Here is a 17,110-nt window from a genome sequence, read left to right as displayed (position 1 = left end):
CGACCGGAAATCGGGGGATCCGGGTTCGAATCCCGGTCAAGGCGAATGATTTTTTCTCTGTGGATTTTTCGAAGAACTCCCAAAAGTTGATTCGATCCTGCCCTCTATCACTAATCCTTCGACTTAACGTGTACGTCATTATTCTTATTCATTCTCGCGTGATTAACACATTTATGTAAATATTTGTGCATGCCTTTATATTGCACCGGAATATAAATAATATTTTTTACGATTCTTAAACTCTACCGGACTTTTTTATGTAGACAGATGGAATAACTCCATTTATATGAGAAAAAATTAAATTTAATTTCGACAGAAAACGTACCATAAAAATACAGAATCGTTCCATAAAAAATTATAAAAAGTTAAGACGAAAGAAATAAAATTCTAAGCAACATGATTAAGTAAGGAAAGGTTACCTGTAAAAATGACCTTCTAGTGCTAACGATTAAATCGTGTTTACAGGTTCGCGAGGCAGCCCAAGCCCTCCTTCTGGCGGAGCTTGGTCGGATGGGTCCGAAGGGCAGGAAGGCTCTGGTGGACAGCTGGGCTCCTTACCTTCCGCTATACTCGGAGGCACCTGGGCAAAGCGCCTCGTCCTCGTCGACTCCGTCTTCGGGGATGGCGTCGAGTGCGTCCATGCAGGGCCAACCGCAGTCGGGGATGGCCCCGCAGGCGGGTGGAGGAGAATGGACCGGACAGCCGCACGACGAGGAGGAAGAGGAGGAGGAAGTGGGAGTTGAAGGTATTGTCACCTCCACGAATATTCTATCTTCTTCTTCTCCTGTATACATAAAAGAGGATGTCTGTTTGTCTGTCCGCAATGCATTTCCATACTGCTGCACGGATTGTTACCAAAATTGGTATGTAGGTGAATCACATGCTCCCAAAGCCCATAGTGCTACTTTAGGTTGTGTCCGACGCGTTCTTTGCGTCTTTTCTCATCACCGTTTGTTGCGTCACATCATACAAATTTTGTGAGTGGACATCCTGCCGGGCAGGCACACCTCTTGATACACTTAAAGCGAGATCGTGACTCAAAGGTTTCTCAATAATAAAATAACTTAACTATTAAACTTCTTGTTGCCAACCATATCGTTGAGGTTTACGTTCGCGCGACATTTTCGGTCTATTTACTCAAGGACACACGTAACGATCAATGTAATGGTGCGGGGTATAAGTTGATCCTATGCGCGGTGTGCGGAAATCGTTTTTTCCATTGTTTGCTGTTACATATGTTTGCCATTATCATACCTGCTTTGTTACTTTGCCTAAAAATCCTGCCATGTGACCGTGAATTCCAAGTTTCCCACTTCTCTGGGTTCTATCCTTCCCGAACAGTGCCGGGTGGCCTGCTAGAATTGCAATATCTCCTGTTGGCCACTAAGGGCCGGTTTTATAATGTCTGGTCAGTGTTAACCGGATCATGTTGCATCCAAAATCTTAGTTGAAGAATTTTTGTGAGTTACTGTAAGCAAAAGTAGTTCAGAATAACGCTTCGTTAAAATCATATTCTTAAACGCGAGGAACTTCAGTTTTTATCATCATCACTGGTCAGCAATCCTAGGATTGGTTTGACGCAGCTCTCCACTCAGTTCTCCTATCAGCTAATCTTTTCACACCTACGTATTTCTTCTCTTTCACATCTCTCTTTACTTGTTCCATATATTTTGCTCGGGGTCTTCCTTTTCCATTCTTGCCTTCCACTTGTCCTTCGACGATTGTCTTCATCAGGCCATCATGTCTCAAGATGTGGCCTATAAGGTTGTTCCGTCTTCTTCGCAAAATTTTAATCATAGATTATAAAACCGGCCCTAAATGTGAGTCTTGGCTTCCGGGCGTTCCTCCGCGTTTAGATGTCCGTAAGTGACGACAGTTTCTCCAGTCTGTCGTCACTTATGGACATCTAAACGCGGAGGAACGCCCGGAAGCCAAGACTCATATGAAGAAATGCCGCGGAAACCTCAGATCAAACGGCCCTAAATGTGTTGTCAATCACTGCGCCTTTAAAAAAGCCTTGACTTCGGTCGCCCTCAGCAACGCGGGGTGGCCTGCTAGTTTGTAATAAATATAATTTAGAAATGCATTTGTCTCCTGCAGCATACGCGCCTCGGAAACCTTCAAGTTTGGCGGAAGCGAAGAGGAGGCAGACGACGGCCGTTGTCCTGCTGGGCGTCATCGGAGCAGAATTCGGCCAAGACATGGAGACGAATAAGAGGCGTAGTGCCGAAGAGGAGCAGCGAAGGAAGCGAGGCTCTATCGAAGGATTTGGAATCGGCAACAATAACCTCGCGAGATTGACAAGTAAGTTTAGTGTTTAATCAAAAAACCTTGTAAATTTCACATAAATAATATTAATCTCGACCAGTTTTGGCTCTGAGCGACATCGTCAGATGCAATTATACGGGGAAAGCATGCTTGAACCGGCGAAACTATAGTCTAACAAAATGGCCATAAATTGTGAAAATCGTAAGATGCAAGAGTCTTTATGAAGAAAGAATATCTTTCATCCAAAAGTAACAGAAACTTTTTTTCGGATGAAACATGGATAGGTATAAAACGGAAGTAACCAATCTGTGTATCAAGTCGTTTTCTACCACCGGGTACATGGTAAATAATAAAAATCATATAATGAAAATACACAACCCTGGTAACTTTTCACTGGAAAATTATTTATTGGTACGACGCGTTTCGACGCTGAGGCGTCATTCTCCAGTCTCTCCTACTCCACCCCGAATTCTCCCCCCCTTGCATAACCCTTCTCCCCCCCCCCTGCTAGAATTTGGGTATTTATTGGATTTTCTGAATAATAAACAGTGTACTTGAGAATGACGCCTCAGCGTCGAAACGCTTCTTACCAGTAAATAATTTTCCAGTGAATCGAATGTGAAAAGCCGAATCGAATGAATTCATAATAAAAATCCTTCTCCGTTAGAATGTATCTACCAAGCCCTTTATGCCCACGTAATGCTTAAATAGCTCCTCTATGAGAATAACGTTTCAGCTATCGATATGATGACACTAGAGACGGATACAGATAGGGGGCGAGGGGGGCGCCCCCCCCCCTTGTGGGGCCGCCCGTGTTTCCAAACATTGCATAACCAATAATTTAACTTTTTATATCATAAGATGGCATTGCCTTGTATTTTTACATAATCACTTTAATTAAACCCTTAAACTTTGCTTGTGACTTGATTATTTTTTATTACGATAAAAGTAAAGGTAACTCAGGTATCTTTTTCGCCCCCCCTCCTTGAGTTTTCCTTTCCTCTTCTGTATCCGCTACTGGATGACATTGGGATTTGATTTTCCCACTCAATATCTTGACTCTGAGTCCCTAAAGTAAATTTTTAAGGGGTACATACATGACGTCTCAACAGAACACATCGCTCCTTCTCTACCGGCCGTATTTTGCCTTCTTACTTTACATATTGCTCCTTTGATACAGACGTTATAATGAAATTAAACTCTAGTATGTTCCAGGGTATGGATGAGTAAGCTTTTGTCTACCATGATCTGTATCCCTCGGCCTCGGTGGCGCCGGGGTAAAGTCCCCGACTGCTAACCCAGAGGTCGCGGGTTCGAATCCCTCCTGGGTGGTTTGGCCACCAACCAGGGCATGGATGAATGTGATTGTCAAACAAGTTGATTGTAAGAGAGGACTATCTAGTAATAAAGACGACATTATTATTATTATCATCCCAAAAATAACGATTTTTTTGCATCTTTTGATTTTCACCAACGTTGGCCACTTCGTTTTACGACAGTTTCGCCGGCGTATAGGGTAGACTTTTCAGGTAAGACTTTTTACGTTCAATCGATTTCGGCGTGAAACATTTGAAGGTCGACGTTTTGAAATAAAAGGTAATTGCACTTTTTTCACAATTATGTAATGCGTACTACGCGTTTCGACTCACAGATCCATCATCTGGTAAAAGTCTCTTATACCAGAAGATGGCTCTTGTACCAGATAATGGCTCTATGAGCCGAAACCCGTCGTACGAATTAAGTGATAGTGGGAAAGGTCAACTACCTTTTATTTCATTATACTGTTTATGCCTGAATTACCGCCGGCGTATCTAACTCTTCGTCCTAGGATTTGTGTAGATAGTGTGAAAATCCGAACTACATATATAAATGTTTAACTTCGCCACGCCGAGGAAACTATCATAACGACTGTTCCTTCTAGGTTTGGCCCTAACGCATCTGCTACTTGCTCCTCCATCCCCGCGTTTGCCTGCCCATACACCTCTTCGCAGAGCTGCCATTGATTTGATTGGTAGAGGTTTCACTGTTTGGGAGCCATATTTAGACGTTTCTAAAATTTTATTGGCACTGCTAGAGCTGTGTTCAGATTCGGATCGCTTAGTCCCAAGGTACAGTATCGGTCAAACTCTTTTGCTTTGTACTTGCCATATAACGTAAACAACGAAAAATTAAGAGATACTTGTTGTAATTCTTACTCTATCTACTTTTTCAGCATGACGTACGGCCTTCCCCTAACTCCGGCTGCAGACTCCTGTCGAACTGCTCGCCATGCCCTTACACTCATTGCCACTGCCAGGCCAGCTGCATTTATCACAACTATGGCCCGTGAGGTAATTGCTACGTTTTAATATTTACTTCTTCGGTCTTTGTTTTTATCAATTTATTTCAAATATCGTGCGTTGATCTTTTTTCTGATGTACCCGCAACCGTCGACGGCATTCATGACAAAATGACCACCATTCAGTCAACTCTAAAGGTGTGTTCACACGTTACATTAACGCGTACTATTTAATGTCTGATTGCATAAACGATTTTTTTGGACCGGAATGGAACATGTACAAATGCATGTATCGAATTAGAATAGATTCTATTTTCTTTTCATGTATCCGCACAAGTTGGATGGTTTCACCTTGCATTTTGGCGTTCATTCTCGCGTTCATACATTTAGACATTAACTCGTACGTGTTAATTTCGGTAATTTATGTGCTAATATCCTGTAAACTGGCCTTAAGAGCTTTGCAATGGAAACTGAGACGCAGTTTTTACTTCCTTACCTTCGAAAATAGCCTCTAAGGGCCTTTTACATCGGCGCAATAACAGGTAACATGGAACAATGACAAATACCAGTGTAGATAAATATTACCCTGGCGGAACTCGAACCAGTGACTTTCAGTTAGGCATATGAGTACTTCACCTTGCCGTCACCAAGGACAGTAATTTGTATGCTCAAAAATTCGTGCGAGAAATGGCCCATACGGATAAGAAATACGAGCGGCCTTAATAAATAGTGGTTACTTTGGAAAATATAATGTGGGGAAAAAAGATACGAAAGTCCATCGAGGAAGGCCTGGAGATAAGTTCTTTGAGGAGATAAAAAAGGAAATAAAGAAGAAAAACGTCAGAAAAATGAAGGAACTACTAGCTTCGAGCAAGAAAGGGAGATAAGGGTTGTGCACAGGCGCGCCGACTTACAAAAAATATTGGGGGGTGCCTAACCGGGGATCTTGCCCTGGGAAATTTTATATGTAGTGAGTTTTAAGTTTTTTAAGCATTTTAGAAGAGTCATATGATCAACATTAGAACCCTGATAACTCTAATCTCGATATCTGAACACTGCGGGGAAAATCGACAAGCCTGACACATTATTTCCTCACACCCATAACGAATTTTTGAGGGGGCTTGGGCCCCTTCAGGCCCCATGGAGTCGGCGCCACTGCATAATATAACTTAATTAATTTCTTGAATTATTGGGGGGGCTCCGCCCCTCCAAACGAATTATTGAGGGGGCTCGAGCCCCCTCAGGCCCCATGGAGTCGGCGCCTATGGTTGTGCAGTACAGGGGCGGATTCACCATCAAATTTGGAGGGATCATGACGTGAAATATGGAATACCCTCCGAGAAAGAGGGGCGTTCTCTCGTGTAATTCTTTTTGCGAGGAGTGCTCCGCTCTACGATAAACACAACTTAAAATTCTCTCACGTTTGGGACTTGTAGCCATGCCTTTGCATATTCACCCTCTTTACTCCTTTACAATGATACAAAAACTATTTAACTAATAAAAATTTAAGTTTTTGATAAAATTTGGGGTGGGTCATGTCCCCTGCGATCCCCCATAAATCCTCCTCTGGTGCAGTGTACGAACCTTAGGGTTTTAATTCCACGAATGCAATTAGATGTGCATCATAGCTTTCTCATGACAGTTATTTTATGTAACTCAGGTAATATTTCATAACAAATGGAAGAATTATTGAGCGAAGCGCGTCAGGAAATTCGTGCGTGGTAGTAGGCGGCCCTTCTTATCTCTCTCACCGCCAAGGACATAACATCTGCCCCGGAAGTATGTTATCTGCTGGATGTGCGTCTATAAGATCACATTCTTTTAATGCGTACTTTCATGCTTATTCTTTCAAATTCATAATTGACTCATGTCAGTAAAAGATGAAAAATGGGACCAAAAACTGCAATCTTCCATTTTTATACTTTTTGCTAGAACCCCACGATTAGTGCACTGTTTTAGTAAAACAGGCCAACTCCGAGCATTGGACTGTAAAAATCATGCATTCGTGTCCCATTTTTAGGATTGCACTATTGCGATGTTTTAAAGTAATGATTATTCATATTGCGTCAAAATTAGTCGGTATTAGTTAAGCCCGTAGTGCCCTTCTGTATCTATCCTTCCTATTACGCCTGGAGTCTATTCAGTTTTAATGTATATCGCCTTAGACTGCTGACGAGATTCTCTGGACAGGGTTCAGTTATTTTGGGAAAAACGTGACAGATGTTTTTCAAGTGGGGAAATGTGTAAAAATTGAACATATGCGATCATATTATTGAAGTGTATAGCTTTTCGTTAAATAATCAAATGGTTGAACAACCAATCTGCATAACAAATCGAATTACGCGATGAATTTAGAAAAGTTTCTAGTATGCATTATTTCCCTCCAATATTTGATTGAGTTTTTTTTCCTATGATGGCTGAGTACACAATGTTATGGTTTCGTTCGGGGAGAGGACACAGTCGTCTATCCTTTTCAGCTTTCTCTTGACCACTAAATGCTTAAAATGCCGTTGAAAGGAATGTATTCCGCAAGGGGCTGGCTCGGTAACTAGGTAAATTGAAGACATCAGCGATAACGTTTGTGCTGAACTTTCACATAACTTGAGATTTTATATCCCAATGGAAATGAATCTCGATTATATCCTTACTACCTTGGCGTGCATCAACAACGCAAAGCAATTCAACTTGCTATTTGTATCAATGGCAATAATTTGTGTCAATTAATCAAGTATCGCATATCCCGCTGACCTTCGGCACAGATGAATTGTAACCTATTAGATTCGGTGGACGTTGTTAGAATATCTGGCAAAATCCTCTGTTAAAAGTTAATTACTTGTAATATTATTACTTCCACTTGTATTATTATGAGGACATGGCGAAGAAGGTTTCGCTTTCATTAACCTCAAGTATGACATTTTTCACACATCCGGCAAATGGGTATTTTCATCAGTGTAATGCGACCATTAAATTCTTTGATGATTATTTTTAACGTAAATTAAGTGATTATTTCAAGTCCTCCTTTTCAATAGAAAGGTGAGTTGGCGAGAAAAAATTTTTTGCGTGGTGTTGAAAGGTAACAAAAATGTTACGCGTTCCACCACAGCTTATTTTTTCTAATTTATTTGTTTAATTTTGATCTGAGGTTTCCGCGGCGTTTCTTCATATGAATCTCGGTTTCCGGGCGTTCCTCCGCGTTGAGTTGTCCATAGGTGACAGTATCTCCAGCCATCCTGCTGGCGTCTTCGGCTACTTCTGACCTGAAGACGCCAGAAGGATGGCTGGAGAAACTGTCGTCACCTATGGACAACTCAACGCGGAGGAACGACCGGAAACCGTGACTCTTTATTTATTTAATGCTCTCCAAAAACGTTCCATTTATGCTATTTTTGTAACAATTCTGGTTGACGACGCGAAACAAAACAAAAAGGGGAGTAAAATTGTACTAAGCATAGTGGCGTTCGGTTGTACCCGTCGTCAGTAGGGTAGTTTCCTTCATCAAAGAAAACGAAAGGCATTGATTGCGATTCGTTACCAACCATTACTGTATTCATAATATACAAAGTATTTGGTTTTAGAAATACCGGTTTAGACGAATGGCAAGGGTCACTTTTATCCTCATTTGAAAAAGGCCAGATTGGCGCCCATGCGATGCCACTCCACGTGATGTCACAGGGACCTAGTTTCTATACGATTAGATAGGAGTTTTACATCGTCTGAGATTACCAATGCATGCATGAAGCACAGGCCTCAGGGAAACATGTCTTAATACTCACCTATTAAAACTGGCTGAGGTCGGAAAGTTTTCCTCGTTTGATAAGGCATTAATAATCCTTATTTAAGCCAAGCGCTACCAGCTAGCATGGTACTCTGCTACCTGCTAGCATCCTGCGTCGTATCAGCGCGCAGAGTCTCGCCCATGGTCCTTATATACTTAGCCGTCGCGTTTTCGCGCGCTTGAAATTTTTCACTTTTCATTTAATCGCGAAAAATAGATATCGTCATTTAAAAATCTAAAAGCGTGAAATAGTACTCCAGGAGTAATAATCTTTCGATTTCGGCAATAAAAAAATAATAGGAAACCACCCTATTGTGTTCGCTATGTGTGTAATTTGTTTTGTGAAGTAAGGCACATATCGTCGATCCCGATTTTCTTCGTGAGTAATATCCGTGGATAATTGTGTCTATAATTTGTGTTAGTAAGATTTGTGAAGTAACAGTACGTGCCGTTGCTCCCGATTTTCTTGGACAAGTTTGTTTGTAATTTGTGTGCTTATTTGATTTGAAATATGCCAAGTGAGCGTTACGTGTCATTAAGTCCGTTACTAAGTAATCCGTTTTAGGTTCAATTGAGCAGGCTCTCGAGTTCCCTTTAGTTTCGATGGCCTACTTGCTCGTCTCTCGGCACAATAATTCTCTCCAAGCTAAGAAAGCTTAACCCTACCCTTCCTTGCGAGATTTCTGTTCAACGCAGTTACGCCGTGTGGCGTCAGCGTTACGTCACGGGGTTCTCCTCCATCCCCTGTCTCGCTTCAAGTATTATCGCGCTTCATCTACCGCGTGACGTCATTTTTCAGCTAAGCCTTATGCCATTCGGATTCTTTCTGAATTATGTAAGAGGTGGTGTCATACCTTGTAAGATGTAGAACTCCCTCGGGAATCCTCATTCATGCAACAAAAAAGGCGTCGTGCTTTGGTGGTAAGTATTGAAAAAGGATTTATATTTCCCGAAGTTACTTTATTTTTTCAACGGGGGTGACAGTTTTAGCAAGCACGGATGAAGGTTTTTATTTGGAATCCTGCTATATTCTTTTTGAGTCTTATTTTTTCAACAGTTTGAAGAAATGCAACAAAAATTCAACCTTAAAATATAATCAATACTACCTGTAATCATTTTATATTTTGTGGCTCCTGAAACCATCCACCCAAATGTTTAAATTCAAATGCATTACTCTTTTAATTCGCGAAGATACGGTTTATATGATTCTTAGGGTTACTTTATTTTTCTACGGGGACAACAGATTTACGAAGTATTCATGGAGTAGTTGCGTTGCTATATTTTCATCTTCTTTATAGGCCTTGCGTTTTCAAAAATGTTGGAAGAAATTATAAAAAACCTGTAAATATTAGTCATGCCACCTATAAACAAAAGCGAGTTGTTACTCGAGAAACTATCCTTCGGCCCTTTTAGTTACTTTTTTTAGTTAACTTCGAGAAATTTGTCCTCCCTTAGCTTGGAAATTGGGTATTCTTCGAGCTTTTATCATTTGGAATTTTATATTTGTACAATTTAGAGTGGCTTTAAAGCGTGGGCGATGCAAATTTCCGTAGGTTTCAACAACTCAATCCACACACATGGTGAATGAAGATGTTTCTCCGTACACTTAATTCTATTTCGTCCAACCATTGAAGGAGTTGAGGATTTAGATACGATTAAAAATTCCACCTCGACAAGCTGTCTTGACTCCTATTTCGTCTGCACACCTTAAAAAATGAAAGAATTAAATACGTCCAATCGAGCTGCAAGAAGTTTCTAATGAATAATGTATGTTTTCCATTTCTATGTAAATGAGACTTCGGTATGCTCAAATGCTAATGGTTAGCAGACTTACGCATGATGGTGGCTCCGCCGAAATGTTTCCTAAGGTAGCAATTTCAATCGAATCTTGAATTAGCATTCTAATTTTTAATTATTTTTTTAATTTTTGTTTCTCACGACGATCATCACGTTATGAAGACTACTGCAGCAAGTGTGTGGGTTATTATCGAGTATTTTTGTGAACCTGTCGCGAAATTTTTCCCGCTTAACTATCGTTAGAGGAAATCGATCTAATGGAAATAAGTGATAACTTTTGGAAGGTTAAAGTCATACGTTCCATATTTTTATTTATCATTCGTAAGTGCTACTTTACGGTGAGGAGTAATCCTTACTGCATGATGTTATAGTTAATCGTTTAAAATTTATCATAAGCTACGCTGAGCTTGACAGTATATTAATCGCCGTGGCACCCAGAATTTAGCTAATGCCTCTGTAAATCACTCGTGATCGTTTCTTATTGCTAAAATATTTAACTTATTCCTGGGTTAATTTACGTATTATGTCGGTATAGCTGTATACCTTGACGTCAGGTAATCTAAGTTAAGTACGAAACCAGTGTATATAGATATATATGAAGCATGCGTCAACATTTTATCTTTAACTTTCCGTTTTTACATATTTGATTTTTCCTAAGGTCTTTTTCATTGAAGCAGACGAGCTACTTACAATTCATACGTGGTTAAAACATCATAATAGGTTCATATATGCATAGGAAAGTCCAGCAGTTATAGGGAGAAATCAGTTTGACTACATGATGTGTAGAAGTTTTGTAATATTGACACAAACCTGCGGCGGTTGCGGGTTCGGACAGCAATCTAGGCCTAATGTGATGTGGCGCAAGGTTCCAACGACTTAGAAAAATCAGATGGGCGAGAAATTGGAGTTATAATCTCTATGGGGGCTAAGAGACGGGAAGAGACTACCACGAACTAGTGGAGACTCGTATGTGGAATATGGTGGAGTTGTAGACTGTTGAATAAGGGCGGGAGAGGAACAAAACGGGAATAATCAATACGGCAGAGAAGTAAACATTATATATTACGTTTGAAAACTAAGTTTGTAGGATAGGGTAGTTGGAAAAGGGAATGTAAGAAAATAGTAAAGTTTCTGGTGAACCCTATGTGTGCTATTTCATATCAACAAATTTTATTCCTGAATGCAGGGTGAATTTTGTCTTCCCAAATACCACTTAGTGTATCCTTCTGGCAATTTTTTTCTTTCAGTAAGGTGAATCGTATGCATACCAATAAATTTGCTGGTATTAATTTGATGTTATTTTGTTGTAGGTGGCTAGGTACAATACCTTACAACAGAATGCACAAACTCTCAATGTCAACTTGAGCAACTCTGTCTTGCATCGTGCGAAGCCAGAAATTCTCCGAGGTGTGGAACTCCTCATAGACAAAATGCAGAGCGAAATGGCTGACCTGTTGATAGAGGTAAGATTTTATGAAGTACCAGGGTTTTCGCTATCAACTCATTAAAATGTTATATGAAAAACTTCTTAATTTTGGAGAATTGTATCCGATAAATGAGACAAATTTGTCGTCATGTTTATCATACACGTACAATAATATTATGTTGATACTATTTCAGGTGGTTGACATTGTTCTTCATTGTCTTGATCCTGGACGTCTGAAAACACGTGGCCTTGCCGAGGTATTTCCAGCAATTTGCCGTTTTAACCAAGTTAGTCATTGTCCGCACACACGACGTATTGCTGTCGGAGCTAAGAATGGAAACCTTGCTATTTACGAGCTGCGGTCGTCAAAGTGTCAGGTAACTTTTTGTGGAATATTTTCGTGTCTCTCCAAACATTTGGTTAACTATAGTACCGTGAAGAGATATTGTAATTTTGAGTTTTATGCCGATTTTTTTATTGTGATTTATTTATCGTTGCTTAAATTCTATCATTTGACGTTATAAAAAGTTGCCCTTATCTGATCTTTTTTTTTATTTTCAGTTGATCACTGCTCATGGGACTGCTAATACAGCCCTAAGTTTCTCGCCTGATGGCAAGTATTTAGCTTCTTATGCTTGTGGGGAGAACAAGCTATCATTCTGGCAGGTAAGAGAATTGTTGTATAAGGAAAACGATCAGTACCTAGATAATGTTCCATTTAAGTCTTTGCTAATATCCTCGTCAGATACTTTTTATCCTAACATTAATATCCAATTTTGATGTAAGATCTAAGATTCTCCCGGCGTATCAAGTGCAGAAGGGTTTCTCGTGCTTCCCACCGAGTAATTAGCTGTACAAATTAGAGAGACGGCATTGAGAAGATCCCGTAAGAATGAAAGGCTTATCGAAAATTCGGGAGACGGAGTAAATTACATGGTCGGAATCCCTGGAAACCTTTCTGCGTCCAATTGTTACCTTGTAAGCCCTTTTCTTTGAGGCTGCCAGAGAAAAATGCTATTTGACGTCTTTAATTTCATCCTTGTGTTATTTTCGCGCAGTTCTATTGTGTTTTTCTAGTGGTCAAAAAAAAATTTAATGCCCTTGTTTTCTACGTTGTGTTACGTAATTCAAATGGTTCCTTCTCTTTCCCGAAAAAATATGCTGTCAATTTTAGTTGTGAAATATATTTGACGATTCCCCTTCCCTATTTATATGATTGATCGTCGAATTTTTGTTCCAGTGTAGTAACCTTCCATTATGCAGATTTTGATTGTAATGGGTTGCCCTTTCAAGAACCCGTAATGCTATATTTTTATACTTTTATAGCTTTTGCGATGTGTCGTTATCTTTCACGCATGTAAACTGTTAACTGCTGATTTCTCCGATAAGTTTTGTATCTCCATAAGCAACACAAGATGCATGTTAATTCGTTTATTTCAATGTTATTTTTTCAATGAAAGGTTTAATCTATTCAATTTAAATCAATGGTGTAAGATAAACTCTCCAAAGTCACTGATGGCCGGACAGTAGGTGTACATAACAAATTATGGATTAGTTCTACGACTACCTGGGCAATTCATTACATCGTAGGATTTCTTGCTGTGTCATTTTTTTCTACCATCACTTTTGTAAGTTGTGAGATTAAATTTGATGCGGTATGTAATATTTATTAAATTAATGGATGAAGATGATACTTTGTCGTAATTACGAGCATTATTATTCATCTTTATAGTTTTCTACCAATCAGTGGCGCAGCGAGGGGGGGATGTATCTTCAAGCTTCACACCAATGGATATTTAATTTCCAGTTTCATCCATTACTTACGTAATGTTTCCTTATTTTCATTCTTTTAGCGTTTGTTATTAATGGCTTGAGTTTATATCATAAAATCGTTTGTCGTGAAAGACAGTGGAAGAATTGAAGAAGGTGAACGAGCGCATATTATGAAGTCATTCCACTTTATTGAGTCACCGTCTAATTAATTTCCCGAATGGGTTAACAAATAACAGATTTCTTGGTTTTTCTAATTCTTTCACGATAACTGATTAGTTGAAAATTATGATATTCTCTCGTGATGTTATTTGATTTTTAAACTTCAATTGCACAGTAAATTGTCAATGAATTGAACGCCAAATATCCGGATCATCATAAATATAAGTTCGATTCTATCGGAGAAAATTGTACGTAAATTCTTTCCTTGTCGTGTAATTTTTACTCAATTTATGAGCTAAGTATTTTCTTCAGTTTGCGATACACCCTTCCGTTCCATTTTTGTTTCTATCAACTTATTATTAATATAGTATTCTACCGATTAAGGTAGGTTTCCATAGAGTGTTCAAGAAGTACTCTGGGAGCCTCCCTTTCCTTCCAGCACTGCCTTCTTTAATTCACTTTCAATCTATCTAAAAAATCCTATTCTTTTCCTTCCCCTCCCTCGTTTCCCTAACATTGTACCCTCTAACACCATTTTCCCCGCTAAGCACTATCTCCATCCATACCTTCTGTCTCCTCCGTATCTCATCTAAAAGCTGCCTCTCCTAACCCACCATATCCAGCACTTCGCCGTTCCTTTTCCTCTCCGTCCATTTCACCCTCTCCATTCTTCTCCATACCCACATCTCGAATGCCTCCAATCTTCTCTCGTCTTCTTTTCTCAGTGTCCACGTTTCCGCACCGTGTAGAGCTACACTCCATATCAAACTCTTCACTAACCTTTTCTTTAAACTCTTACATAACGATCCTCTCAGAAGCTCCTTCCTGTCCATGAACGCCTCCTTTGCTAATGCAATTCGCTTCCTGATGTCCTTGCTACCGTGTACTTTTTCCTCTAATGTGCTGCCCAAATAGTTAAACTGCTCTACCTGTTCAAGTTTTTCCCCACCTACTTTTATCTTGACTCTCACTTTCCTCGCTCGCCATCAACTTAATTATGAAAAAATTCAGTAAGTTTTTTTTTACATTTAAAGACGTCTTCCCTCAGAATACGTGGAATAATATATTGAAGAAGTCCACCCATAGAAGTCGTCTGGCCCTTTTATTGGCCTTATCCGAAAATGTGGAAAATTGGTTGATTCGGAAGAGATCAAGCCAAAGTCGATCTGAATGATCGCCGTTCTACCGCAATTAAATTTAATATAAACCCCAGGTGAGTCACTTGATAGCATTCCTTCTATTTCAGACATCTACTGGCATGTTTGGACTTGGTAATTCTCAGACAAGATGTGTGAAAACCTATACTACGCCTCCAATAGCAGAAATTTCAAGCCTGAATCCCATTCGACTGGCTCGACTTGTCTGGATAAATAATAGAACCGTTTCGCTTCTCCCAACCGATGGATCAGAAACGAGGTATAATGTATAAAGGGATCAAGCATCGCTTTTGTGTCGAAATAAAAGTCATAACTTATGCAATAATGTTTTGCTTTAAGTTTTTAGGCTTGAAAAATATGTAAATCATATGCTTCACACAATAACTTATAGAAAATGAACAAGCGTATGATCATTTTTTTCTTGCTGAAGAAAATATCTGCTTTTCTGCATGGTTTTAATCGAATGTTTGTCGGAATCATTATGTATCTTCATGGGGTATATGCTATTGTGAAAGAATGCGTGTTGTAAGCAGAAAATTTTAAGTGAATGAGTAAGGAATGTAAATAAGAGTTGGTTTCTCATATCTCATTTATCAGCCTCATAACTTGTAAATTGTAAATGTCTTGTGAATGTCATCTTTGTGATTGTACAGTGGACAATAACTCATTTTAGTGCTACTCATGTTATGATATAGAATTTAAATTTGTAGCATATTTAAAAATGATAAAGTATGGTGCCAGGATCTTTCATCTCCCTTGTCTTGTTGCTAAAACAAATTCTTGTTGCCCTTAAAGTTCTCTGAGGTTGAAATGGTTGAAATGTTGCCTCTTGCAGTGATTTTGTTGAGTGTACCCGAATGGTAAAAGTGTACATAGTTGTTAGTGTGGATTATTTAAAAGATGTAGAAAATTTATGGAAATGTTAATTGTTCATATTTTTATTTTTTAAATTTTTATGTGAAAGTGCTAAGGTTGATTTATGATTTTGAAATTATATGCCGCTGTGTATATCTTTTATTTTATATTTTCTGTAAAAAAAATACTTCATTGGCCGTACTGGCTATATATTATGTTGTTGTGATATACCATATCATGTGGCAAATCATCTAATGTTATCGTAGCATTCATGCATTGATCAAGCGAGTCCACCAAAGGATTTCTCGAATCATGAAGTGCCGGCGAAAATTTCTCAATGATATTTCCATTGAATATAGCATTCCAAATAATGCATAAGGGTTCTATGAATATAAAAATGGGCCTTTTAAAATATTTATGTGTATGAATTTTAATCCATTAAACATACTATATGAAGATCGTTTGTTTTTTCCTTGTGGATACCGTTGCTAGGGTAACTATTATTCTTTCTGTTTTTTTCCTTCATTTCATTTATTCTGTCTCGGTCGTAGAAGATGCTATGCCGTACTATTCGTATACTTAAGATTAAAATAAGTAGTTTCTTTAATTTATCATTCGTTCCCCTGGAGACTTCACGTTGATTGTAGCTATTTATATTCTACATTGTATAACTCTTATTATCAGCTATTTAATAACGTTCACAGGACTCAAAACACATAGGCCGAGAAATACCTGCGCTAAATAACCAATCGCGAAAGATAACCAACGAAATTTATGTTCCCAATGAGCTATAAATGTCGTCTGACCCACACTGCCCTAAAATAATCGTGAGGATTGGAGAATATATCATCATTCTTTATTGACGGGAAACGCTTTTACAGCAATATTAAGTAAAAGAAACACTATCGCTATGTTATAAGTGCTTCAGTGTTTCCTTTTTTTATTAACGTATTTGAGTTATGGTGAAGACAGAATTTCAACTTTTCATGAAGTTATGAAAGTTCCTGTGGTTATATAGAATTCCTTTTTTGACAGCTGATTGTATAACCCGTGGCCTTACATGTCTTCCATTATGTGGTGCCATACTACTACACATCAGGTTGATTTAATTGGTCTCTTGCACTGCGGAGAAGTAGTGTTAATATTTCAATAAAATAAAAAATAGTTTAAAAACCTATTTTTTATTAAAAAATAAACCACTCATTATTGGCCTTAGTTCCCTCGTCTGAATGTTACAGATAAAACACTACATCTTCAAAACAAAAAAACTTAGTGCGCATTCGCTTTACATTTTACACTGGAGTGGTAGGAAGTCATAATGTAATATATTTGAGATTGAAGTTGTTGCATTTGAAGGAGTACGTATAGAGAAAGAATTTGATTTTATATGCTGAAATAGCTGAAATGGATACGCACCACAGTCGTGGTTTTGAACGTGGTCTTTAGTCTGTAAAATTTAAACGTGGGACCTTGGGGCGAGTCAGGGTGATTTATTGCTAAGCAGTATTTGCTCGGGTGCGAGAGATAGAAAGAAGCAAACCCGAAGGGCCGAAGCCGTCTGTCGAATGTTCCAGAAGTATGTAGATAGGCACTATCGCATATCGTTACCAAGGATACCAACG

The 17,110-nt window shown here is 38.9% G+C and overlaps 1 protein-coding gene across 4 annotated transcripts in view; it reads left to right on the top strand.

The window, feature by feature from the left end:
* Window positions 1-15,946, top strand: part of LOC124169802 (WD repeat-containing protein 7) — a 158,005-nt gene extending 142,059 nt beyond the window's left edge. For all 4 annotated transcript variants that reach the window (XM_046548566.1, XM_046548563.1, XM_046548564.1 and 1 more), the window contains 8 exons: window positions 466-745; window positions 2,101-2,304; window positions 4,190-4,376; window positions 4,481-4,598; window positions 11,429-11,581; window positions 11,739-11,921; window positions 12,106-12,210; window positions 14,723-15,946. In XM_046548566.1, coding sequence (XP_046404522.1) covers window positions 466-745; window positions 2,101-2,304; window positions 4,190-4,376; window positions 4,481-4,598; window positions 11,429-11,581; window positions 11,739-11,921; window positions 12,106-12,210; window positions 14,723-14,905 — 1,413 coding nt within the window. In that variant the 3' untranslated portion in view covers window positions 14,906-15,946. The remainder of the gene's footprint in view (window positions 1-465; window positions 746-2,100; window positions 2,305-4,189; window positions 4,377-4,480; window positions 4,599-11,428; window positions 11,582-11,738; window positions 11,922-12,105; window positions 12,211-14,722) is intronic.
* The last annotated feature ends 1,164 nt before the right edge of the window (window positions 15,947-17,110 follow it).

The sequence above is a fragment of the Ischnura elegans genome, chromosome 12 (genome assembly GCF_921293095.1).
Source record: "Ischnura elegans chromosome 12, ioIscEleg1.1, whole genome shotgun sequence".
Lineage (NCBI taxonomy): Eukaryota > Metazoa > Arthropoda > Insecta > Odonata > Coenagrionidae > Ischnura > Ischnura elegans.
Note: the sequence above shows the minus strand (reverse complement) of the source record. Positions and strands in the feature narration are given on the sequence as shown.